Source organism: Saccopteryx bilineata, chromosome 1 (assembly GCF_036850765.1).
Source record: "Saccopteryx bilineata isolate mSacBil1 chromosome 1, mSacBil1_pri_phased_curated, whole genome shotgun sequence".
Classification (NCBI taxonomy): Eukaryota; Metazoa; Chordata; class Mammalia; order Chiroptera; family Emballonuridae; genus Saccopteryx; species Saccopteryx bilineata.
Genome location: NC_089490.1, coordinates 73,419,686 through 73,440,816, shown reverse-complemented (window position 1 = coordinate 73,440,816; position 21,131 = coordinate 73,419,686). Strand labels below are relative to the sequence as shown.

Genomic DNA, 21,131 nt, shown 5'->3' with positions numbered 1-21,131 from the left:
TTGCCAGCTTGAGTGTTGGCTCATTTGACTTGAGCGAGGGCTCACCAACTTGAGCCGTGGGGTCTCCAGCTTGAGCATGGGATCATAGACATGACCCGAAGGTCACTGGCTTGAACAGGGAGGGGGTCACTGGCTCGGCTGGAGCCAGTGGTCAAGGCACGTATGAGAAATCAATTAATGAACAGCTAAAGTGCTGCAACTAAGAGTTGATGCTTCTTATCTCTCTCTCTCCCTCTCTCTCTCTCTCTCTCTCTCTTTCTCTCTCTCTCTCGTGTGCACGCTAAAAATGAATAAATAAAATAAATAAAGAAATAAAATAATATGTATTTCTGACATAGAGTTGATCATGTTTTTAAAGGACCCATTAATGGTGGAACTTTCAAGCCCTGGACCATTGACCTCAGCCTTGATCCTGTTTCTTCACAGCATGAAGGAAACTGATAAAGGATCACTTTCTCCTAAAGCTCTTTTCAATCAACTTTGTCAAAAGTGAGTGCACCTACATTCTTAATATAAATAATTATGAGTTACAAAATACTGTTGTTTGTACTTAATATGAGTAGTTTCACTCTCACTGTAACATTATTATTATTGCCTAGGCTACCAAGAGAAAGAATTAACATTGTTTAATTGCAGCTCTATGGTTTATGGCAATTATATCTCATAACACTACTTTGAAGAAGTGATTATCCTCATTTTATATATAAGGAAACTAGACTCATAGAAGTTGAGTGATTTACCTTGTTAAATATAATAGTAACAAAGCCAGGATTCAAATAGAGGTCTGTCCTTACTCAGAAGCCCATAATGTAATATGACAAAGTGTGACTATTATAAAATTATAAAATCTAAAAGGTGCTATAATTATCTAAACTAGTTTCTTTATTATAAAAGATAAGCTTTGAGGCAAATAGAGTTTAAGTGAATTTCTCAAGATATTACAGAATCTTTAAACACAGAATCTTTGAGTACCTGGAAATAAACACGTACCATAAAGGTCCTGACTTAACTTTAATGTATTTATTTATTTCTTCATCTAGAAAATTGAGAGCTTACTTTGTTGTCAGCACTTGCTGACAGATACACAATGGATAATATATTAAAAATCGACTTGCCTGACCTGTGGTGGCGCAGTGGATAATGCGTTGACCTGGAAATGCTGAGGTCGCCGGTTCGAAACCCTGGGCTTGCCTGGTCAAGGCACATATGGGAGTTGATGCTTCCAGCTCCTCCCCCCTTCTCTCTCTCTGTCTCTCTCTCTCTCCCTCTCTCTCTCCTCTCTAAAAATGAATAAAGAAAAAGAAAAAAAGAAAAAAAAAGAAAAGCTTAGTTAAAAAAAAAATGGACTTGTCATGGAGTTGATAAACTAGTCCAGTCCAGTTAATTAAAATATATGAAAACAAAATTCTTATAATAAAAATAAATGCAAGTTTATATTTAATCTAAATCTTTAAATTTTAATTTTAAATCAAGCTCGTTATTTGTGCCATGGTACTGTACTGTGTTTTGTTATATTTTATTTCTTAGTATTGTACCGATGTTAGTTTCTTAAAAAAATTATTGTGGAAGGAATACAATGTGAGCTCTATCCTCTTAAAAAAATTTGAAGTGTATAATATTGTTGACTATAGGCACAATGTTATACAGTGGATCTGTAGAGCGTATTCATCTTGCTTGACTGAAACTTTTGCCCATTGGTCAGCAACTCCTCATTTTCGCCTCACTCCAGCCCCTCACAACCACCATTTCACTTTTCAACTCTATGAATTTGACTAGGTTAGATTCCTCATATAAATGGAATCATGAGGTTTTTGTCTTTCTGTGACTCATTTATTTTACTTCTCATAATGTGCCATTGCATTAAATGTAATCCAAAATACACAAAAAGGGGGGGGGACACAAATAGGGGTTGACAGACAGGAAGGGAGAGAGATGAGAAGCATCAACTTGTAGTTGCAGCACCTTAGTTGTTCATTTATTGTTTTCTCATATGTGCCTTGACCGGGGGACTCAGCTAAAGCCAGCAACCTTGGGCTTCAAGCCAGCGACCTTTGGGCTCAAGCCAGAGACTGTGTGGTCATATCTATGATCCCATGCTAAAGCCGGTAACCCCATGTTCAAGCTGGTGAGCCCATGTTTAAGCCAGTGACCTCGGGGTTTTCCAGGCCAGTGTTCTATCCACTGCACCACCACCTGGTCAGGCAAGATTCATAATTTTTAAAAAATTATTAAAGTAATAGGTGTTCATAGATAAAAGTTCAAAGTTGTATTTTGGTTTTTATTTTTTTATTTTTTATTTATTTTTTTATTTTTTATAGAAATCAATCTTTTTTTTTTTAATTTTTATTTATTTATTCATTTTAGAGAGGAGGGGGGAGATAGATAGAGAGAGAGATTGAGAGAGAGAGAGAGAAGGGGGAGGAGCAGGAAGCATCAACTCCCATATGTGCCTTGACCAGGCAAGCCCAGGGTTTTGAACCGGCAACCTCAGTGTTTCCAGGTTGACGCTTTATCCACTGCGCCACCACAGGTCAGGCTGTTTTTATTTTTTTTAAGTGATTAAGCATCTATAAACATAAAAATTATCTGCAATTTGCTTGTTTTGCTTAATATAGTTTGTAGATTTTTCCATATAATACATGTGGATATAACATTTGTTCTTTTTTTTTTTTTTTCATTTTTCTGAAGCTGGAAACAGAGAGAGACAGTCAGACAGACTCCCGCATGCGCCCGACCGGGATCTACCCAGCACGCCCACCAGGGGTGACGCTCTGCCCACCGGGGGGCGATGCTCTGCCCATCCTGGGTGTCGCCATGTTGCGACCAGAGCCACTCTAGCGCCTGAGGCAGAGGCCAAGGAGCCCTCCCCAGTGCCCGGGCGATCTTTGCTCCAATGGAGCCTTGGCTGCGGGAGGGGAAGAGAGAGACAGAGAGGAAAGCGTGGCGGAGGGGTGGAGAAGCAAATGGGCGCTTCTCCCGTGTGCCCTGGCTGGGAATCGAACCCGGGTCCTCCGCACGCTAGGCCGTGGATATAACATTTGATTTTACACAAGTATATATAGGGTGAAGCAAAAGTAGGTTTATGGTTGTGTGTGAAATAGTTTATTTTTGTATTATGATTTATTAATTATTGTGGTATTTTCCATAGAATAATGGTAATCCTACTTTGTCCCACCCTGTATGTGTGAGTCTGTGTATGCATCTTACTGTACTTGTGAGGGTTCATCTGTAGGACAAACATTATTTGTAAACATTTTAAAATTGCATTTTCTTTTGTTTTATTCTGTTTACTTTAAAAAGAATCATATGTTAAAAAGTGATTTTTAGGCCCTGCCCGTTGGCTCAGTGGTAGAGCGTCAGCCTGGTGTGTGTATATAAATACACCCAAATAAAATGGATTTCTCAAAAAGAAGCATGATATTGAAGGATCCAATCCTGGAATTAAGCAGAAGTTAAGTGTAAATAAAATAGGACTTGAAGGTTGATGGCAGAATTTAATTTTCCATCTTAACACTGAACAATACGATTGAATTAGAAACCCATTCATGGAAGCTTCAAGTGATTTTGGTTTAACATTAACAGAAGAAGAAGAACAGGCAGCTGTATCCACTGATCGTGGATTGATGATTAAACATAAGGAATTGTCTCTTGAAGTCTTTTGGATTTCTATAAAAGAAGAATATATGGCAATATCTAAAAAAGCTCTGGACATTTTACTATAATTTTCAACATCCTATTTATGTGAATTAGTATTTTCTACCCTCAACACCATTAAGAGTAAAAAGAGAATTCTTCAATGTATTGACGAGGAAATGAGAGTTTGTCTTTCAAATATATGCCCAAACATTGAAGAAATTGCTAGGACACATCAGGCTCATGTTTCTCATAAACACAAGAATGAAAAAACTTAACACATCCGTGCTGGGACCTGCCAAATTTACTAAATCTTACTAAGAACGTATCTATCTATCTATCTATCTATCTATCTATCTATCTATCTATCTATCTATATATATATATATATCTATATATAGAGAGAGAGAGAGATAACTTTTTTGTTTTTTTTTATTTTTAACCCTCTTTTTTACAAGTTCTGAAAAGCATAACTAAAAAAATGTAACATAATAATGTTTTTCAGTTTTTTTTGTTTTGTTTTTTTTTGGCAGAGACAGAGAGAGTCAGAGAGAGGGACAGATAGGGACAGACAGGAAGGGAGAGAGATGAGAAATATCAATTCTTTGTTGCAGTTCCTTAGTTCATTGATTGATTTCTCATATGTGCCTTGACCCAGGGGCTATAGCAGACCGAGTGACCCCTTGCTCGAGCCAGCGACCCTGGGTTCAAGCCAGTGACCTTTGGCTTCAAGCCATCAACCTTTGGGCTCAAGCCAGCATCTATGGGGTCATGTCTAAAATTCACACTCAGCCGGCAATTCGGTGCTCAAGCTGGTGAGCCTGTGCTCAAGCCGGCAACCTCAGAGTTTCAAACCTGGGTCCTCCCTGCCCCAGGTCAATACTTTATCCACTGTGCCACCGCCTGGTCAGGCAAAAATTTGTTTTCTTGACAATTTATTCCTATTTTATGAGTTTATATACATTTTTTCTCTTACAATTTGAGGTTTTTACAAGTTCCCTCTTCTTTTCTACAGAAACACTTTTACTAAAGTACATTTCCTATGACTGTATAGTGTTTCCCTTATTTTGAACAGGGTGAATCTTTTCATACGTTTTATATATTTTCTTATTTTGTCCTTTAAGCTTGGAGGTCTCTTTTGGCATTGGTCACGCAGATAGGCTTCATTAAAGATTCTGTAAGTCATCATATGATTTGTTCCCCCATCTTAGGGAAAGAAAGAATGAAACAAATACCCAGGCTTATTAAATTTTCTTCAGTGGTTGGAAGGCAGTCAGTGCTTTGTGCCTGGATGAGACGGAGCTACAGGCAGAGACCTGGTGGAGACAACTTCTCCTTTGTTCAGGACCGGTTTCCTGCCTGTGTGTCTGCTTTGAAAGATGTAACTCTCTTCTGCCTGTCAGCAGGCTGCTGAGGCTCTCCAGAGAATTCCTCTGCTTCCTCCTACAGCCTTCTTCCACCTCACTGATCTTTCTTGACACAGCACAAGTGTAGTGTTGTGCAGTTTACGTCTTTCCTGGATTGTAGCTGTGGAGGCCTAGATATGGTTGGAACCTGTGTTTGCCTTGGTTTCTGTCCTTATTTCTGCTCTATGAGGTGGACACTCTCCACTACATGCAGAAGGCGAAGCCCATCGGGTAGTAAATGAAAGTGTTCTCAGCATCATGCTGCTGTTAGCAAGACTGAGCAGTAGTAACTGAAACGGTTTCTGTAACAGGCTAGATTCACTACTAGTGCAGATCCCTTTTTAGCACCAGAGCCTCGCATTAGTGCGTTGCTAGGACGCACATTCATCATGAAATAATGAGGAATAGTGCTTAAAGTACTGAACTCAAGAATCAGAAGACCCGGATTTATGTTAGTGGCACCCAGCTTGTTCTTCAGTTTTCTCAAATGTAAAATGAAGTTCATGTTAATTATGAATTCCTTAACATCACTGTTGTGTATATCAAATGAGGCATGCTGTGCACTACACCATAATGAGACCATTGTGAACTTGTCTTGTAGTACATAAGATATTCTTAGTATTTTGTGTTATTTTGACCAAAATTTATCTTTAGCTTAGATCAGAGCACTTTCTAAATTTAGAAGTTGTTTGCGTTTTAGGCAAAAGTTCATTTAGTATTGGAGTTTATTGCTGAGAATATTACTTTTTAAAGTTACTGAAATCAGCTAAACATTTGTTGTGTTTGATGTCCCTATGAATAGCTCCTGACTTTAAATTAATACATAGAAATCTAACTGTCAAATCTTCAAAGTAAATACATTCATGAAGACATCAGTTTATAGTTCTTTATTTTAATGTAAATTATTATTTGCTTTTCTTTTGGTTACTTGAGGTAGGACAATAATGGATAACACTGGCTTGGATTTGAATACTGTTTTTTGCTTGGTGTGTGCCTTTGCAAATTATTTAAATAATCCCTCTGAGCGCTCATCTTTAAACTAGAGAAAATATACATTCCAAGCTTGTGGATTGTGTGACTTTTACATATGTAAAGCTTAACATACGTGGTTGGCATGTAGTAATCGCTTGATAAGTGATAGCCATATTGTTCTCAGCACAGTGAAGATTGATCTCATCCTAATGAAACAGTAATCACATTTTGTGTTTTGACTTAATAAAAAAAGAAGTAAATTGAATCTTTGACTGTATGTCATTTAAAGTGCTTTTAAACTTTTAAACTTTTAAAGTGTCATTAAAATTAGTAATATATTGTTGATGAAATGTTCATTATTTTTTTCTTTCCTGTTTTGTTTTTAAATTGCAGGGCCCCTCGATTTAAAAGTTTCCAACAACAGGACAGCCAGGAGCTTTTGCATTATCTGCTGGATGCAGTGAGGACAGAAGAAACAAAGGTCAAGTTCTCTATGTTTACCACATACCCTTTTTAAGAAGGGGGCACAAAACGGAAAGAATTATTTCTACTGTAATTTTAATGTGCCATTGAGAAGTAACTTGATATTTTTCTAACCTATTTATTCTCTCTCTTTATTTTAGTGAAAGGGAGGTAGAGACAGACCCCCATGCGCCCCGACCAGGATCCACCAGGGGGCAGTGTTCTCTGCCCATTTGGGCCCTTGCTCCATTTGCAGTCAGAGCCATTTTTTAGCCCCTGAGGCAGAGGACATGGAGCCATCCTCAGTATCTAGGGCCAACTTGCTCTAACCGAGCCTTGGCTGCAGGAGTGGAGGAGGGAGTGAGAGAGACAGAGAGAAGTGAGAAGGGGAGGGGTGGAGAGGCAGATAGGCACTTCTCCTATGTGCCCTGACCAGGTATTGAGCTCAGGACATTTACATGCCAGGCCAATGCTCTACCTCTGAGCCAGGCTCACAACTGAGTTATTTTTAGTGTCTGAGGCAGAGGTCTGATTTTTTATCATCTGATGGCTCTGTAGAGCCATGGCTGCAGGAGGGGAAGAGAGAAAGAAGTAAGAGGGGAGGGGTGGAGAATCAGATGAGTTCCTCTCCTATGTGCTCTGACTGGGGATTGAACTCAGGACATCCATACACCAGGCTGGTGCTCTACCTCTGAGCCAGCCGGCCAGGGCTCTCTCCTTTTTTTTGACTCTTCTATAAGATTATTTTCTTTTACTCTCACAACTCCTATTATTCTTTATTAGTTAATACCCTTTGGCTATAAATAACAGAAATCAATTGGCTCTGGCTGGTTGGCTCAGTGGTAGAGCGTCAGCTCAGTGTGTGGATGTGCGGGGTTCGATTCCTGGTCAGGTACACAGGAGAAGTGACCGCAACCATCTGTTTCTCCACCCTTCCCCCTCTCCCCCCTCACTTTTTTTTTTTCTCTCTCTCTCTCTCTTCCTCACCTGCTGCCATGGCTCAATTGGTTTGAGCACATTGCCCTGGGTGCTGAGGATGGCTCCATAGAGCCTCCACCTCAGATGCTAAAAATAGCTCAGTTGCGAGCATGGCCCCAGATGGGTAGAGCATTGCCCCCAAATGGGGTTTGCTGGTGGATCCTGGTCAGTACACATGCAGGAGTCTATCTCTCTATCTCTCCTCCTCTTACTTGGAAAAGAAGAAGAAAAACCCCAGAAATCAACTCAGACTAGCATAAATAAAGAAAAGGGATTTAAGAATCCAGGTGAAGGGGGATGTCACTGGGATTGCAGGGACAGGAAGGTTCTCAGGAATCTAGAAAGTATTCTTACTTTCCTCGTTTTTCTGGCTCTGTGGGTTTTCTTTATTTGTCTCTGTGCAGACTGAGTAGTTTCTCTGCTTCTCTTTCTGAATGGTAGCACATGACCACCAGAGTTTGCATGTTGCAGTTCTATATACAGTTCTGTTTCTACAGCAGTGACGTAACCCAAATTTGGTGTAAGTCGAAACACACCCTAGCCAGCTCACTTACCTATCCTAACACAGTTGTAAAATTATAATCTAGAATATAAAAACACAGCTAAGCCACAGAAGAAAGTACTGCGTATTCTTCCCCCTTGCACAACAAAACTATTTCGCCCATGTAGTCCGTAAATACAACTCTAATGCATAAGCCAGAACACTCCCATCTCAATTGAACTCTATGGAAGTAAGTATTGTAACCTTGAAACGTCGTATGTTGAGACTATTGTAACCCAAGGACCCCTGTATATAAAAATGAAACCGGCTGTTTGTGATGCCAATTCTAAATTCCTGAGAGAGAGAAACTTCATTATCCCATGTTGGATTGGGGTACGTTTAGGGATTAGGCACTTGGGACTACAGGACTGGGGTCCCACATCCTGAGTCAGGGATGGTTTCTCAGGAAAGAAGGAATGGTTCATGGACTGGATAGATTCCCTAAACAGTGTTGATTGTAATCCTATTCCTTAATCCAGGGGTCCCCATACTTTTTTACACAGAAGGTCAGTTCACTGTCCCTCAGACCATTGGAGGGCCGCCACATACAGTGCTCCTCTCACTGACCACCACTGAAAGAGGTGCCCCTTCCAGAAGTGCGCCTGGAGCCGATAAATGGCCTCAGGGGGCCGCATGCGGCCTGGGGATTCCTGCCTTAATTGATTGCGTGTTTGTTGACTTTAATATTAAATTAGTTAAATTCAACTTTTTGGTTGGGGTCCTATACAAATAGGAGACAAATTTTTTTTTTAGAGACAATTCAAGATAGAGATACTAGCCTGACCAGACAGTGGTGCAGTGGAGAAGAGTGTCAGCCTGGGATGTTGAGGACCCAGGTTTGAAACCCTGAGGTCACCGTCTGGAGCGTGGGCTCATCCGGCTTGAGTGCAGGTTCACTAACTAGACCACTGGGTTGTTGGCTGAACATAGTATCATAGACATGACCCCATAGTCGCTGGCTTGAGTCCAAGGTCGCTGGCTTTAGTAAGAGGTCACTTGGTCTGCTGAAGCTCCCCAGTCAAGGCACATATGAGAAAGCAATCAATGAACAACTAAGATGCTGCAATGAAGAATTGATGGTTCTCATCACTCTGATGGTTCCAGTCTGTCTGTCCCTCTGTCCTTCTCTCTCTCTTTGTCTCTCTCTCTCTCTCTCACACACACACACACACACACAAAAGTTAAATACACAGCACATATCCTCCATCCCTCCCTTCTTACTCATAGCAGACATTGCTAATTATTCATAACTTTTCTACTGAGTGTGGACTTAATTTGCATCATTCTCAACATAGTACTGTGGGCAGCTCCCGTCCATCGTAATTGTCGTAATAGGTGAAATCCTATTTTTCCCTCAAGAAGAATACACTTTTTAATCTGTGTATTAGTATGTAGCAGACTAACCACGTGAGAATAAGTGCTCATGTGCTTGTGGTAGGTGGTACTATGTTACTAGGCAGGATGGACTCTCCTCTATTTTTTAATCCTACTTTGACAGAATTGTAACATTATAGTGTTTTTTTTTTAGCTCTACTGACTGACCAGTTTTCAGTGAAGAGAGGGTTATTAGCATTCTAATATTTTTTTTCAAAATTATCTTAAAAAATTAGTCACTCCCACCTGACCTGTGGTGGCGCAGTAGTTAAAGCCTCAACCTGGAATGCTGAGGTCGCTGGTTCCAAACCCCAGGCTTGCCTGGTCAAAGCACATGCAAGAAACAATTACAAGCTGATGCTTCCAGCTCCTCCCTCCTTTCTTTCTTTCCTCATTCTAAAATTAATAAATAAAATCTTAAAAAATAATTAGTCACTCCCTCATGTTACCAAACAGTGTGCAGTCATCTCTTGGCATCTGCAGGGAACTGGTTTCAGAACCTGTCGCAGCGACAATGAACTACGGTACTTGGAGACCAGATGACCTGCACTGAGGAGCTGAGGGGTGGGCAGCAGCCCAGGTCAGCAGACTGAAGGACTGGAGCTCGTCCCCAGCCTCACTCAGATATTCATTAGCCAGTACAATAACTCAAGGAAGCAGACTGCAGAAGTTTACAGGGGTGAAGTAAAGGAAAAGGAACATACTGACTCCTAATCTCTGTTCTGAGAGCCTAAACATTTCTTGTTGCTGAATCTTATCCTGCGGTTCTGCTGTTTCCAGCACGCACTGTTTCCAGTACAGGGTCAGAGAGGCCCCTGGACTCTCATCCGTCAGGGCTTATCACCCTAGGGTGCCTCACTGTCTCTAATTGTAATCCTAACTCTGCATATTTTCATAGCATATTCCTACATATCCCCCTTGTTTGTTTTTAGTAAAAATTAACAGAGGGTAAGATGGTTAGGTGGTTGCAGTGGAAGGTGAAGGACAAGCATAGAGAGAAACAGGTTTTCAGGGGTTATAGGGGTGCCTGTATTTTACAAAACTCTTCAGCACGCCTGGCTAGATGTTTTGAAGTGTCCCAGGTGATGTCAGGTGCTCCCTGAGCACGTGGGAGAGAGTTAGGTCCCCCTTCTTTTCAGGTTCACTTCTGAGGGTAGATTCACCATCAGCTTCTGGATCTCTGGAACCAGGTTGCTTCCTAGGGGCTGATGCCAATTCATGATGAGGCTTCACATTTCTCGCTGGTATCCAAAGAGGACCTGTTGATGAGAAAATTGCAACATACTCTTTCCCCCAGGTTAGCAATTTGACTGGGCTCTGTCACTTAGGGCCAGCTAATCCATCCCGGTGCAGTATGAGAGGCTGAGGCTGTTGCTCAGCTGGTATAAAATGCCTCTCAGCTGTAGTAGGTCCAGAGGAAGAAATGTTAAAAAAATTAAGAGTATAATTGTTCTTGTGGGGTGAGTCTCTCCTGACTTCCCCTTTTTTGTTTGTGTAATTGGGACTTAAGGCCATTGGCTCTTTCTATAATACCTGCAAGTTTGAGTGAATTCCTCAAGCTCCTGAGGCCCCCTAAGAATTTTCCTTTTAGGACAATCCTTTTTCTAAAGTCCTTCCTCTCCTTTTCTCACCTTTGTCTACTTTCTCAGTTCCTTCTCTCAGAGTGCTCAGTGGTGAGAACAGTTTTTACAAGCCCTTTCCAATCCCAAGGGGCCATTTCATATCCTGTTTCAATTGCTTCAACCATCCCCTGGTAAAAGTGTTTTTCCAATCTGCTAAGTTTGAACTTCCCTCCTTTGGATACCAAGGGCATTGTCAGACCATGAGCAAGAGGGCAGTTAAATTCCAGTCCAACAGCCTGCAGCTAGGAGGAGTCCCTGTAGCTATAACCTGTGACTGCTGCTCAGGGAAAGGGAATTCCTCCTGATGAAGGAGAGATGAAGGGAAAGGGAAATCCCCTGGCCTGATCCCTGAAAATGACCTCACTGCAAGCATTCAAGGGCTTTTCCCCTGCTGCTGTGTCCCTTACCAAACGGGATGAGTGGATGTCCTTTTCCTTTGCCAGGCTTTGGGAGGTCATTTCATCTGGTTCTTCAGCTGGGAACCACTTGTTGTGGCGACAGTAACAGTGGTTAAAGTGTTGACCTGGAACGCTGAGGTCCCGTTGAAACCTGCGCTTTGCCAGTCAAGGCACATACAAGAAGCAACTACTACATGTTGATGCTTCCCACTCCTCCCTCCTACCCTTTCTCTCTCTCTCTCTAAAATCAATAAAACCTTTTTTAAAAAGAAAAAGTATTAAATCTAATAACTCTGGTGTATTGGTACCTTTGTGAAGGTGTCCGTAGAAGGTAGCAAGGTCGAGAGAAATGCTTTGTCTTTGTATTATGAATAGTAAATGTATTTTGCTGCTTCTGAGCCTGCAGATGATACAGGAGTTACTTTAAGATTAATTTGGATCATCAACTGCTAGAATAATTTTTCCCCCTATGATTTCCAGAAGTATTTTTACTATATGGTAGTCATGTTATTATAAATAGAATTTAAAATTACCTTTTTACACTGTTTTTCTCTGTTATTAAAAATAAAATAAAATCTATCCCTATAATTTTTTTTCACTTCTATTACCTGATTGCATTCTTTATTCCAAATTAAATTCTTGTTTTTAATCATGGTGCATTGGGAATCACAGTATCTTAAAAAGTCAGGCAGTATAGGAAACATTGGTTTTGAAAGCTCTTATCTTTCTTCCACTTTGAGGGTATTAGATGGTGTGGCAAAATTAAAATGTCATGACAGTGGATCCATTCAGTCTCGTAAGCAAGGACAGTCAGGCGGGTCAGTTACAGTGCGAACCCAGGCAGGAGCTGCATTGTTTGGCCTGGGAGCCCCGCAGCTGTTAATTGTGCTGCTGTTGGAGTTTGTCACTGCCCTGTGTTTTTTGATTAAAGAAAGGCTGCAGCACTATGTCTGCCACCAGACTCTTTTAGCAATGATTAAAAACTACCGACCTCCTTTTGTATTGTTTCGTTAAAGTCTTTTTCTTATTACTAACATGCTTTTACTATATAGAGCACTCAAGGGATTATTTGTACAAAAAAGTATAAACTTTTTGTGTGCATATAAAACCAAATTGACTATAAGAACTTCCTTTATAAGCAGTCTTTTCAACTTACAAATATATGTGCTTCACTTTTTTTCCTTTTAATTTGAGCTACCACCAATTAATGGTGTTATGTTTTATTATCTTCTCAAAGACATATCACTTTAATACATTATTAGATAGGATTATTTTAAAGGCACAATATCTTAGCTAACTTAAACTATGAGTTTTTTTGCATTTATATTTTTGCAAGTAATGTAAGATGGAGACTTGAGATAGTTGAACTTTGATAGTTCTTGATTAATGTGCTGCAGTTGTTAGCAGTTCCCTGACCAGTCTGTCTTTTTCTTTTTAACCTAAAGGGTTCAAAGCACAACTCTTAACAATGAAAGGTTGGATGGACCTAAACCCATTTATTTTATTCAACTTGATGAATTACCTATTAACTCTTTAACAGTATGGAGCAGAGAATATAAATTTTTGGCTAGGATACAATTAAAAAAACACAACAAAGGTCTAATAGTTTAAAATTTAATAATTAAATCAGATTTATTTTTACTTTTTTTGTTTTCACTCTTTAAGAGTGCAGTATCATAGCTTACATTTTAAAATATAGTAAAGATTCATTAAATCCTACTGAAAGCCATGTCTAATTTAATAAAATGTTCAAAATCGTTTATACTGTATATACTCCTTTCTGCACTTTGTCTTTTTTCACTTGAGATATTGTAACAGTCTTTTCATCTCAGAAGACAGGAAGCTTCCTTTTTTTTTAGTTTAACATATATAATCAATTCCTTATTGATTTTATATCCCTTATATAGATATCTTAAATATTGTTTCCAGTGTTTTTGCTTTTATGGACAATGGTATGAAAATAGTGTATATAATGTTGCATGTGTGTAAGTATATCTGTATAAGTACAAAAATGAGATTGCTGGATCAAATGATATATATATGTTATATTTGTAATTTAATAGATATTACCAAATTGTCTTCATAGGTATACAGTTTTCATTTCTGCCAGCAACATATATAAGGAATCTGTTTCCCCATAGCCTCACCAACAGACTGTTTTGTCAAATTTTTAAGTTTTTGCTAATCTTCTAGGTAGAAAATGGTATCTCAAGGTAATTTTAGTGTACATTTTTCTCTTAAATGAGGCTCAGCATCTTTTCATCTGTTTTTATCTTTTTGCCCATTTTCTACTGGGTTTTATGTCTTTGCTGATTTCTAAAGCTTTTTGTGTACCAGGAGAGAATATGTTTCCAGGTTTGTCATTTGTATTTTGATTTTATTTATTATGTAGAAGCAGTTTTTAAATAAAGTTTGAAAATTTTTTGTTTTTGAATTTGTTTTTATGGCTTCTAAATACTGAGTCATAGTAGTCAAAAAGGCATTTCCACTCCAAGGTTATAAAAGAATTTCCCATATTTTTTCTAGTACTTGTATTATTAATTTTTACATTTAACTCTTGATCAGTTGAAGTAGATCGCATTTTCTTTTTTTTGTACCTTACCATGATCTGAATTGTGTAGTATGCTTTTCACCCTGAATTATATCACTTATACTAATTTTCATATGTATTTGGGTTTATTTCTCAACTTTCTATTCATTCTATTTACCTATCTGATTGCTAGGTAAATTTGGTGGGATGGGGATTGAAATGTATATAATGTTTGGAGCTATCCAAGAACATAGTGTATCTTTCTATTTGATCAAGTTTTCTTTTGTGTTTTTCAGTAGTGTTTTAAAGTTTTCTTCATTTAGATCTTACGCGTTTAAGTTTTTTGGGTTTTTTTGTTACAGAGACAGAAAGAGGGACAGATAGGGACAGACAGGCAGGAAAGGAGAGAGACGAGAAGCATCAATTCTTTGTTGTGGCTCCTTAGTTGTTCATTGATTGTTTTCTCATATGTGCCTTGATCCAGGGGCTACAGCAGACTAAGTGACCCCTTTCTCAAGCCAGTGACCTTGCGCTCAAGCTGGTGAGCCTTGCTCAAACCAGACAAACCTGAGCTCAAGCTGGTGACCTCAGGGTTTTAAACCTGGGTCCTCTGCATCCCAGTTCAACACTCTATCCACTGTGCCACTGCCTAGTTAGGCTTACACATTTAAGTTTATTCCTGGGTATTTTATCAAAAGTTGCTATTTATTTATTTATTTTTTGAGAGCGAGGACAGACAGACAGTAAGGAAGGGAAATGAGAAGTATCAGCTTTTCATTGCGGCACCTTAGTTGTTCATTGATTGCTTTCTCATATGTGCTTTGACCGGGATTGGGGGTGGCAGGCTCTAGCCAAGCCAATGACCTTGGGTTTCAAGCCAGTGACCTTTAGGCTCAAGCCAGCGACCGTGGGGTCATATCTATGACCCTATGCTCTAGCTGACGATTCTGCGCTCAAGCTGGTGAGCCTGTGCTCAAACCAGATGAGCATGCGCTCAAGCTGGCAATCTTGGGGTTTCAAACCTTGGTCCTCAGAGTCCCAGGCCGACACTCTATCTACTGTGCCACCACCTGGTCAGGCAAAAAGCTGCTATTGTCAATGGAATATTTTCTTCTTTATCTTCTAGCTGGTTTTTGTTTATATGTGATGGCTAATGACTATATTATATTTTATCTTATAGTTTTTATTCCTCATTTATTTTCCTATCAATTGCAATGACTGGAAATTTAATATATTTATAACTAGTAGCAGGGAATAGGGAATATCAAGGTTTTGAATTTTTCTCCTACACTTATTAATATGAAGGCTTATATTACTGTAGTGATATGCATTACTAGAATAAAAGCCTCTTGGTCAAGCTGTACTGTAGGTTTAGTGGCATTCTTTCTATGAAATTGTTAGGACCTGGTGCTTTTTGTAAGGAGTGCTATTTAACAACGCTCGCTCTCTCCACACCCTCCCCAATGAAAGAATTTCTGTCTCTTCTGGGATTGATTTCCTGGAAAATTATTATTTTATCTGTATTTTCAAATATAATTACAGGAGAGTTGAGCAAAGTGGACTCTCATGATTACTTCAGATGTCTCTTAATTCTATTGGTAGTTTCCCTTTCTTAGGTGGGATGTTATGCTTTTCATTCTTACTTTGATTAAGATTAGCTAGTGGGTTTATTTGTCCCCCAATCATAGAATCAGCTTTCTTCTTATTCTCTTCTTCTACTTTTTGTTCAGTGTTGATATCCTTATTCTGAACTTATAAGTAAGCAGCTTATTTGTCTTTTTTCCAATTGTTTTAAATATTTAAGACTGAATTTTCTTCTGAACAGTGGAAACTATGACAGATTCTGATATACAGTGTTTTTATTAGTCCCTGGGAAGTTAGAAATTGGATTTAGTTTCTCTTTGACATAATAATTTTTGTAAAAAATTATGTATCGTTTTTACATCAGGAAGTCCAGATCAAACAGTGGTTTCACATATGAAAATCTATAATTAAGACTTTAAAAAATATTGTGAATTAGAGGAGATTAAATTAATCCACATAATTAGTGTGAAAGATGATTTATTAGATAAGTTTTTATTTTTGGAATTTATAATTTTAATTTATTTTAAAACTTCTTTTCTTTCCTAAAACTTACACAAGAAATGTGAAAACAGACCTTGTCTTTTACTAAGACCTGCTAAAGACTTTAATAATGATTATTATTGACAACTAAATTCAAATAAAACAATAAGAAAAATTGGGGATATTTTGCTGTGACATTAATTGATATTCTGGACTTTAGTCATATATTTATATAAATTCTTTATGTGGAAGTCATAGTGACCAGTTTACAAGCTCCTTTTATATTAAGGTTTTTTCTTTCTAGACAAGAAATGTCTATGGTCTATTTGTGACTTTTTGTCCTGATTAAGGAATACATCATTTTAGAGACAGAGGGGAAAGAGCGAGAGCAGAACAAATCAAGAGAGAAGGGGAGAGAAGGAGAAGTTACTCTAAATCTGTAGGAACAGTGAGACTAGGCTGCTTGCTTTTTGTAGTCTGAGAAACATCTTTAAACCCAAGAAAGAACCTAAACAGAGGAAATTTGGCTCTAATTCCAAATTCTCCCCCAAATAAGGAAATGGTTCATTAATGGAATTTTAGGACTGAAAGAAAGGATGTGTTTAATTTTTAATAAATTTAGTCATTTTATTTTACAGACTAGGGAACTAAGGTCCAGTGTACCTTACTGTTTGAATATCCTTTTGTTATTAGAGGGTGGGGCTGGAGTTCCCTATTAAACCAGATTTTATTTTAAAGGAACACAAAATACTGCTTTGAAAGAATAGATTCTTAATAAATTTTTTAACTTTCTTTTATAGAGAATACAAGCTAGCATTCTAAAAGCATTTAACAACCCAACAACTAAAACTGCTGATGATGAAACCAGAAAAAAAGTCAAAGGTATGTTGACCCTCCTCACTGTTAAAATTTCTTATAGAAGAAAGTATTAAGTTTCTTTTCAGGGGAAAAAGAACTGAGCATGATGTGAATGAATGAATGTTCTAAAATAGTTGCCTTAAAATGAAGGTGTACATATTCCAGTGGCTGCAAGACAGACTAGTGGGTCATAGAAAGAAAATGTTAGAACTTACCTAAGTGAATTTTTAAAAAATTAAACTAGTATCAGGTATACAGATTGACACGGTTGCTTTTGTATAAGGTATCCTAAGGCGACTTGAAAGGTTGTTGAAAGAAGCATCCTTACTTGTAAATTCACTTTTACCATATTGTATCATTTTGCAGTTGAGGTGTGCTTGGGTGAGTGGATTTATGGATATTACCTAGTTGTAACTAGACAAAATGCTTAAGTATTCAAAAGATTCCTGCAAGGAAACCATTTATTAAAAAAGAGTACTAATAGGTTAAGCATACATATCTACTTTCCCCCTAGTGTTAATTCTTTCTTCAGGTAAAAGTGAGGCAAAAACAATTATCTAATCAAAGATGATCACTTATAAGTATTTAAGTGTGTGTTTATATTCTATGTTATTAGTGATTTACCATGTCCTAAATGTATATTCCACCTTGAGATATTAACTAAAGTTACCATTTTTTAGAAGACACTTAAAAATATTTGTATATTATTTATTCTTTTTTAACTTCTGTTTTGTAGTATTATATGTACATACTACATGTCCATAACTTATAAACAAATATATGTCGTGATTATATATGCCAAAACTTTATATGCAGTTAAATGTTCAAGACTTTTAAATAGATTTTTAAGCATGTTCTTTTGTTTTGGGATAGCGCCATCTACTGCATGTTTAGAATAACTGCTCAGTTTTTCTTTCATCTCCAGTTTTGTTATCTTTTCTATTGTTAATTCCTTGTACAGTTTTTCTTAATGATAAATCTTAGTTTACCACAATATATTAATATTTATAGTTAATAAATATTTATTAGTATATTCATATATATCTGCTCTGTCATTCAGTGCTTTAAATACCGTTTTTAAAAGGTAGAAAATACAGTGTTTTAGAAGATAGAAACCCAAAACAGATAGAAGTTTGAAACAGGAGTGAATAGCTAAGGTAATATATTTCTCCCCAGTGTTTACTCTGGGGAGTATCAAGCTTCTATTAAAGTGGCTATGAAGCCTGACCTGTGGTGGCGCAGTGGATAAAGTGTCGACCTGGAAATGCTGAGGTCGCCGGTTCGAAACCCTGGGCTTGCCTGGTCAAGGCACATATGGGAGTTGATGCTTCCAGCTCCTCCCCCCTTCTCTCTCTCCTCTCTCTCCCTCTCTGTCTCTCTCTCTCTTTCTCCTCTCTAAAAATGAATAAATAAATAAAAAATAAAAATAAAGTAGCTATGAAGCCCCATGTACCCATGACCCTACTTACTACATTCAGTTTATGAGGTATTATGTTTCATCTATTTTCTCTCAACTTCAGGTTATTTTGAAGAAAATCATAGGCATAACTTCCCCTGATATATACGTATTTTTCCAACAGCATGGTTTTGATATTTTTAATGTAACTGAGCAGTTATGTATATAACTGAGCTATTAATTCCTATGTTAATTCTTTACATGTACCGTGTTTATTTGTCTTTTACTATTCTGTCACATCCATAGTTATGATTCTGGCATCTATAGTCCTGGAAGCATCATCTCCTTTCCCGTCCCTCTACCTCTAGGTGAGGTATAGCGGCTTTAACAGATTGAATGGGAACAGTTGAGATGTAATTTGAATCATGGCTATTGCTCTACTTATTTTGCCTCATAAGAGCAGTTTGTTATTTCTTAGAGATTACTGTAGTTGATAGTCACATTTTCTCTGCAGACTTGTAAAGGAAAAAGACATTATAGTGCCATAAAGTAAAATGCATTTTAAATGTGGTACTGGACATCTACCTTAGATTTCTTTTGAATCAACAGAAAAAAACTATGTTTCATTTTTAGGTTAATGGTTGATATGTTTTTGCATTAAAAAATATTGTTTTTACAGCATATGGAAGAGAAGGTGTGAAAATGAACTTCATAGATCAGATCTTTATTGGTGAATTAACTAGCACAGTCATGTGTGAAGAATGTGCAAATGTAGGTACTTTGTAATTCACTTCAACATGGAATAGATTAAATTATATTGTTTTGATTATTTCGTTTTATATATAATCACCAGCAATCACTTATTTTTATTTGTGACAGATGACTACATAACAGTTTTTGAAAATCTTAAAATATATCCTTCACTCCTAGAAAGTAAACATAATTTATAATTTTTAAAAATAAATGTGTTGGCCTGACCTGTGGTGGCGCAGTGGATAAAGCGTCGACCTGGAACGCTGAGGTTGCCGGTTTAAAACCCTGGGCTTGCCCGGTCAAGGCACATATGGGAGTTGATGCTTCCTGCTCCTCCCCCCTTCTCTCTTTCTCTCTCTCTCTCTCTCTCTCTCCTCTAAAATAAATAAATTTTAAAAAAATTTAAAAAAATTGTGGTATTTTATTTTTTCTGCCAAGAAACCTTAGCTTATTTTAGTATGCTTGAATGTGTTAGCTACTTGTTTGGATTGAAATAAAAAAAAGTTCTGTGAAAAGAATAACTGTTATATAACTACAGGGTGATGAAAAAGTAGGTTTATAGTTGTTCATACAGAAAATAATACAATTAATAAGTAATAATAAAAGAATAAACTTGTATATTCTCAACTATAAACCTACTTTTGCTTCTCCCTGTATGCATTGCCCTAAAATGTACTTCTTATATAAATAACTTATTGTAGTAACATAACCTAGGGTGATCAAACACATTTGATTTAAAGTTTACTTTTATATGACTTGTGAGAGGAAGGGAGATAGAGACAGACCCATATTTACCCTGATCGGAATCCACCCGGCAACCCCCGTCTGGGGCCAGTGCTTGAATCAACCGAGCTATCCTCAGCGCCTGAGGCCAACACTCTGACCAACTGAGCTATCCTCAGCACCCAGAACCGATGCTCTAAACAATTGAGCCACTGGCTACAGGAGGAGAAGAGGGAGAGGAAGAGAAGCAGATGGTCACTCTCATATGTGCCCTAACCAAGGATCAAACATGGGATATCCACTTGTGGGGCTGATGTTTTATCCACTAAGCCAGCTGGCCAGGGCTTTTTTTTTTTAAGTAGACTGAACTCACTTTGGAATATAGTGTTGTTTTATCTCATGAAATGACATCTGTCCTTTAACAAGAATTTAAAGACATACATTTTATAGGCTTTCAATTGCTTGATAAGGAATAGTTCTGAAAGTGTATGTCTTAGAGTGTGATGGGTTTACGCTTTTGTCAGATTTTATTGTAAAAGAGCCTTTATATGCATTACCCTGTCCCACACTATAGAGTACCTTTCTATCCTCTCTAGTCTGATACAATCAGAATTACATGTTCTATGTCTTTCTAACCTGTCATATTGAAGCGCAGACTGTGTCAATGAGATATTACTTAATTTTCTAGTATATTCAACATAGAAGTTGATTTCTCTCTCACAATCTATAGAGTATCTTTTAAAACAGAATATTCTAAAGAATCTACAAAACGTACTCAAACTCTGGCTATTTTCACGGCCTTTCCACATTTTATTTATATTTTAGCACTAATTTCTCCAAAACTATTAATGTCTTTAGTTAATCATTATTATTACACATTGTTTACTTCTAAGTTACTTTAAATATTACTGATCTTGTGATATTGACTACATTATAAAATTTAACAGGGTTACATTTATTAAAGTTTTGGAATATCTAGTTTTGATTAACAGTATGTGCCATTGCACCCAATTAAATTGCTGTTTGTTCCAGAAACATCTTTGTAACTTAAAATTTTAAGTTGCCTGGAAAGTCTGATTTCTTTAAGCCTGTGTAAAACTACATTGTCTATATTAGAATTCTACCTGAAATTCTCAATATGTTTTCTTTTTAAGATCTCCACAGTGAAAGATCCTTTTATTGATATTTCACTTCCTATAATAGAAGAAAGGGTAAGTAGAAAAAAACTTAAGTCTTTTGTAAAGAGCTTTTATTTACTCAGGTATTTAGACATTTCTTGAATATATTATAAGATATCTGAGAGTCATTTTTTCATATTCAATAGTTGAGTATTTACAGTTTAATATATGAGTTGGTGTATACATGCATAAAGTATGATACAGTTCTTATTCTCAAGAAATTTAAATCCTTATGTTTTATAT

The 21,131-nt window shown here is 37.4% G+C and overlaps 1 protein-coding gene across 5 annotated transcripts in view; it reads left to right on the top strand.

Moving 5' to 3' along the window:
• Positions 1-21,131, top strand: part of USP45 (ubiquitin specific peptidase 45) — an 81,810-nt gene that overhangs the window by 38,919 nt on the left and 21,760 nt on the right. For all 5 annotated transcript variants that reach the window (XM_066254430.1, XM_066254431.1, XM_066254426.1 and 2 more), the window contains 5 exons: positions 359-489; positions 6,405-6,492; positions 16,781-16,862; positions 18,914-19,005; positions 20,865-20,921. In XM_066254430.1, the coding sequence (XP_066110527.1) occupies positions 359-489; positions 6,405-6,492; positions 16,781-16,862; positions 18,914-19,005; positions 20,865-20,921 (450 nt within the window). The remainder of the gene's footprint in view (positions 1-358; positions 490-6,404; positions 6,493-16,780; positions 16,863-18,913; positions 19,006-20,864; positions 20,922-21,131) is intronic.